The 6191-nt window shown below is 44.7% G+C and overlaps 1 protein-coding gene across 1 annotated transcript; it reads left to right on the plus strand.

Annotated features, from left to right (window-relative positions):
• Positions 1-3203: 3203 nt before the first annotated feature.
• LOC116545183 (NANOG neighbor homeobox-like) lies at positions 3204-3744 on the plus strand (the record flags this gene model as incomplete). The annotated part of the gene is made up of 2 exons (XM_032271813.1): positions 3204-3541; positions 3665-3744. Coding segments are annotated over exons 1-2 (404 nt in total), but the record flags the coding sequence as incomplete, so codon positions are not given.
• Between the last annotated feature and the right edge of the window lie 2447 nt (positions 3745-6191).

The raw sequence follows: 6191 nt of genomic DNA on the forward strand, positions 1-6191 counted from the left end.
AAAAAAAAAAAAAAAAAAAATTTTATTAATATTATTTTTTGAGATGGAGTTTCGCTCTTGTTGCCCAGGCCTGGAGTGCTATAGCACCATCTCGGCTCACTGCAACCTCTGCCTCAGAGATTCTCCTGCCTCAGCCTCCCCAGTAGCTGGGATTACAGGCATGAGCTGCTATGCCCACCTAATTTTTGTATTTTTAGTAGAGACAGGGTTTCACCATATTTGCCAGGCTGGTCTCAAACTCCTAACCTTGTGATCCGCCCGCCTCAGCCTTTCAAAGTGCTGGGATTACAGGCCTGAGCCACCATGCCCGGCCTCATTTTTTTTATTTTTAAGAAGAGGAGATCTCACTATGTTGCCCAAGCTGGTTTCCAACTGCTGGACTCAAGCAATCCTCTCACCTCGGCCTCCCAAAGTGCTGAAATTACAGGTGTGAGTCACCACACCTGGCCCCCCAATTTAGCTTGTGTTCGATGTTCACCCATGTTGAGCATTAATCAGTATTTTATTTCTTTTTGTGGCTAAATAATAGTCTGTTGTATAGATAGAATGTATTTTGTTTAAAGGGGGCAATTGCTAGGTCATATGGTCACTCTTTAAATTTTAGAGAAACAGCCTTGCCTACCTCTATTGAGATGATCCCATGTTTTTTTCCCTTTATTCTATTATGATGTATTACATTGATTTTCCTATATTGAACCAGTCACACTGGTTATTTCTAGAATAAATCCCACTTGGTTATGGTGCGTAACCCTTTTACTATGTTGCTGGATTTTGAATTGTTAGCATTTTGTTGATGTTTTTGCCTCCATTTTCATAAGGGACATTAATCTATACTTTTTTGGAGGAGGTATCTGTCTGGTTTGAGTATTAGTGTTATGATGGCCTTTAATGTGGCAACTCGGGCAGGCCAGTAATTCAATCAGACCCCAGTAATTCAATCAAACACTAGGTGCTACCGGCGTATTTATTTTATTTTGAGATGGAGTCTTGCTCTGTTGCCCAGGCTGGAGTGCAGTGGCTGGGATTACCGGTGTGAGCCACCACGCCAGGCCTTGCTACTGGCTTTTTAGATATAATTAAAATCCATCTCAATTGTCTTTAAGTAAAAGGGATTATAATCTGAGTAAACCTAATTCAATCAGATGAGGCTTTAAGAGGAATTCCGCCCAGGGAGAGCAGCAGCATCTCACACTGAAGGGTTCCCAGCCGATGAGCCTTTAAGAGGAAATTCCGCCCAGGGAGAGCAGCAGCATCTCACACTGAAGGGTTCCCAGCCGATGAGGCTTTAAGAGGAAATTCTGCCCAGGGAGAGCAGTGTCATCTCACACTGAAGGGTTCCCAGCCATCCTTTCCGACTTGCCAAGACATTTCGAAAATTGTGTAAGCCAATTCCCTGCAATGAATTTCTTAATGTATATTCGCTGCTGATGCCTTATCTTTCTCCAGTTGAACTATGACTTATATGCAGGGTAAAAATACTGATCTCATAGAATAAGTTGGGAAATGTTCTTTCCTGTTTTTTGGAAGGCGTTGTAAAAGGTTTAATTCTTGTATAAACATTGGTGGAATTCACTAGTGAAGCCATCCGGTTATGTGAACATTTTTAAGATTTTTCAATTGAAGAAATTTACTCCTCTGTATGTGAATGTAAAATGGCTCTTTTATGTAAAATATGTCTGGGGCATCGTTCCATGTTAATATTTATTGACCTACTTCATACTTTTGTTTTGTTTTGTTTTTTGATTTTTTGTTTTGTTTTGGTTTTGAGACGGAGTCTCGCTCTTGTTACCCAGGCTGGAGTGCAATGGCGCGATCTCGGCTCACCGCAACCTCCGCCTCCTGGGTTCAGGCAATTCTCCTGCCTCAGCCTCCCGAGTAGCTGGGATTACAGGCACGCGCCACCATGCCCAGCTGATTTTTTGTATTTTTGGTAGAGACGGGGTTTCACCATGTTGACCAGGATGGTCTCGATCTCTTGACTTCGTGATCCACCCGCCTCGGCCTCCAAAGTGCTGGGATTACAGGCGTGAGCCACCGCGCCCGGCTACTTCATAGTTTTTTAAAAAACTGCTGCATTATATTCTTTTTTGGGGACGGAGTTTAGCTCTTGTTACCCAGGCTGGAGTGCAGTGGCGCGATCTCGGCTCACCGCAGCCTCCGCCTCCCGGGTTCAGGCAATTCTCCTGCCTCAGCCTCCTGAGTAGCCGGGATTACAGGCACGCGCCACCATGCCCAGCTAATTTTTGTATTTTTAGTAGAGACGGGGTTTCACCATGTTGACCAGGATGGTCTCGATCTGTTGACCTCGTGATCCACCCGCCCCGGCCTCCCAAAATTCTGGATTACAGGCGTGAGCCACCGTGCCCGGCTGCATTATATTCTGGAGGCTAATACATTAATTTTAACTTGGCAGATTTGACCCTTAGAGTTCAAATAAGTTTTTTTTGTTTTGTTTTGTTTTTGTTTTTTTGAGACAGAGTCTCATGCTTTCGCCCACGGTGGGGTGCAGTGGCGCGATCTCGGCCCACTGCAGCGGCCTCCTCCCGGGTTCAAGCAATTCTCCAGCCTCAGCTTCCTGAGTAGCTGGGATTACAGGTGCCCCCCGCCATGCCCAGCTAATTTTTGTATTTTTAGTAGAGACGAGGTTTTACCGTATTGGTCAGGTTGGTCTCGAAGTCCTGACCTCATGATCCGCACACCTCTGCCTCCCAAAGTGCTGGGATTACAGGCTTGAGCCATGTTCCCGGCATTTTTTTTTTTTTTTTTTTTTTAAAAAGGTGGTATCCCACCCTGTTGCCAGGCTGGAGTGCAGTGGTATGATCTCGGCTCACTGCAACCTCCGCCTTCTGGGTTCAAGCCATTCTCCTGCCTCAGCCTCACAAGTAGCTGGGACTACAGGTGTGTGCCACCACGCCCAGCTAATTTTTGTATTTTTGGAGAGTTGGGGTTTCACCGTGTTAGCCAGGATGGTCTCCATCTCCTGACCTCGTGATCAACCCACCTTGGCCTCCCAAAGTGCTGGGATTACAGGCGTGAGCCACAGGGCAGGCATCAAGTTCACTTTTTCTTTTCTCCGTATTTTTCACCAATGTACAACATTGCTAACTTAAGAAAATCAAATATATTTTCACATGGGAGATGGTTGAATATGAACTGAAATCCAAATTTAGCTGCAGCTTGATTTTATTCCACAGATCTTATACAGAAACAACCAGCTATGCCTTGGGATCAAAATCCTGAACAATCAAATGGAAATTACAGTGAAGATGAACAAAAGGGAAAGCAGAAATCAAGAGAGGAAGGAGGAGAAGCTGGCGGAAAGAGAGAGCAAGAAAAAGACGAGGAAATCGAAAAGGAGATGGAAGATGAACAGGAAGTAAAAAGCGAAAGGGAAAATGAGAAACAGAAACAGTATCCCAAGACAAGATTTGTCAGCAAATCCCTCATGGACACTCTCTGGGCAAAGTTTAAGTTAAACAGGTGCCCCACAATACAAGAGAGTCTATCACTCTCATTTGAATTTGACATGACACATAAGCAGGTATGACAGCATTAACAGACATTTCTTCATTGACAGACAAAGTCACTTGTGTAGTACTATTACCCATGTAGACCAATATCCTTATTCCTGTATTAATCAGCTCCCACACCTCATTTTTTGCAGATAAGTCAATGGTTCCATAAAAAGAGGAAGAAATATAATAAAGAAATGTCCAAGAGAAAGCATAAGAAAAAACATATGAGGTAAGTACGTGTTTCTTGTAAAATATAAGGAAGTAGAAGGAATATATTGACTTCCGGAGATGGCCCGTTTCCAATGTTATTGGGTACGCCTATAAACTTTTTCACATTCCAGCCAGTGACAGAAAAGACGCTGCCTTATTTTTCACACTGCTCAAAACACACACAGACGGCCGGGCGCGGTGGCTCACGCCTGTAATCCCAGCACTTTGGGAGGCCGAGGCGGGTGGATCATGAGGTCAAGAGATCGAGACCATCCTGGTCAACATGGTGAAACCCCGTCTGTACTAAAAAATACAAAAATTAGCTGGGCATGGTGGCTCGCGCCTATAGTCCCCGCTACTCGGGAGGCTGAGGCAGGAGAATTGCCTGAAACCAGGAGGCAAGGTTGCGGTGAGCCGAGATCGTGCCATTGCACACCAGCCTGGGTAACAAGAGCGAAACTCCGTCTCAAAAAAAAAAAAAAAAAACACACAGGCACACACTCACATACACATGCCACCATTTAACATGTAGTCATATTACCAAATGAGCAAATATAGACATTAGCTTTTTATTGATGTGGTACAGAATTGATAATTTTGTCCTATTTGTTCCTTTGATGCTAAATATCTCTGATGATTGTCTTTCCTCTCCAGTTGTTGGCAGAAGCTCATGTGATTTTTGGAAGGAAATAAGGACAATATTAACATTTTTAGCAGCACTAGACTGTATATAGAATTTTAATATATTATTTGTGTATATCTATGTAGAAATGTTTAAATGTTATCTCACTTGATTATTGTTAAGCAATATATGGGGCACCCGATTATCAATCCCAGGGGAGCAGAACGCTAAACACTGGTTCCCATCACCCAGCGGATGCCTCCCACCACATGGAGGACTGCAAAGATCATCACTGTGCCAACTGACAGGAATAGAAGTCCAAATGCTTCTAGCCCATGTACCTTGGTATCAGAGTTGTGCAAAACAACGCAGTGAAGCTGTGCGTGCAGCAATGCGTTACTCACAGAGCAAGACCAGCTTCCTGGCAGCCAGTGCAGGGAAATTGGCTATGTGTGCTCCTCTGGTGCACTGAGCTTGGCACAGGGAAAGGTAGCCGCACAGAAGAATAAGCCACCACAGGTCACATGGGCTCTTTTTGCTTTTTTTTTTTTTGTTTTTTTTTTTTTTTGGAGACGGAGTTTCGCTCTTGTTACCCAGGCTGGAGTGCAATGGCGCGATCTCGGCTCACCGCAACCTCCGCCTCCTGGGTTCAGGCAATTCTCCTGCCTCAGCCTCCTGAGTCGCTGGGATTACAGGCACGCACCACCATGCCCAGCTAATTTTTTGTATTTTTAGTAGAGACGGGGTTTCACCATGTTGACCAGGATGGTCTTGATCTCTTGACTTCATGATCCACCCGCCTCGGCCTCCCAAAGTGCTGGGATTACAGGCGTGAGCCACCGCGCCCGGCTCTTTTTGCTTTTTTAAATTTGAGACAGAGTCTTGGTCTGTCACCCAGGCTGGAGTACAGTGGGGCAATCTTGGCTCACTGCAACCTCCACCTCCCAGGTTCAAGTAATTCTCATGCCTTGGCCTCTCTAGTAGCTGGGACTACAGATGTGTACCACCATACCCAGCTAATTTTTGTATTTTTAGTATATATGAAGTTTCACTGTTTTGGTCAGGCTGGCCTCGAACTTCTGGCTTCAAGTGATCTGCCTGCATCCCAAAGTGCTCAGATTACAGGAGGGAGCCACTGCACCTGTGTGGGCTCTTTGATCTCTTGGTAAGAGAGTATTCCAGGTCTGGGCCGGGTGCGGTGGCTCAAGCCTGTAATCCCAGCACTTTGGGAGGCCGAGGCAGGTGGATCACGAGGTCAAGAGATCGAGACCATCCTGGTCAACATGGTGATACCCCGTCTCTACTAAAAATACAAAAAATTAGCTGGGCATGGTGGTGCGTGCCTGTAGTCCCAGCTACTCAGGAGTCTGAGGCAGGAGAATTGCCTGAACCCAGGAGGCGGAGGTTGCGGTGAGCCGAGATGGCGCCATTGCACTCCAGCCTGGGTGACAAGAGCGAAACTCCGTCCCAAAAAAAAAAAAAAAAAAAAAAATGTATTCCAGGTCTACAGTCTATTCTTATGCGGCCAAGTGGGGATTAAAAGACTGCATGAATGAGACTGCGTTTCCCAGCAATCATTGCTCTAAATTATAAATGAGGAAACTGAATTGCTGGGAAATAACATGATTTCATCAATAAACAGCAGTTCCTGACTATAAGAGCCTGAATTTATACTCTCATGTGTTAGTTTCATAAGCTGTGTATTTTCAGCTATAACTGGAGACATAGTCAAGGCTCTGTCAATTTGTTTCATATTTAGTGTTTGTATACTGTTAGTGTCCTATATTGAAATCCTGCTGTGATAGTTTTTAAAATTTTTTTTTTTTTTTTTGAGACGGAGTTTC

Source organism: Sapajus apella, unplaced genomic scaffold (assembly GCF_009761245.1).
Source record: "Sapajus apella isolate SASKATOON/1434 unplaced genomic scaffold, GSC_monkey_1.0 scaffold250, whole genome shotgun sequence".
Taxonomy (NCBI): domain Eukaryota; kingdom Metazoa; phylum Chordata; class Mammalia; order Primates; family Cebidae; genus Sapajus; species Sapajus apella.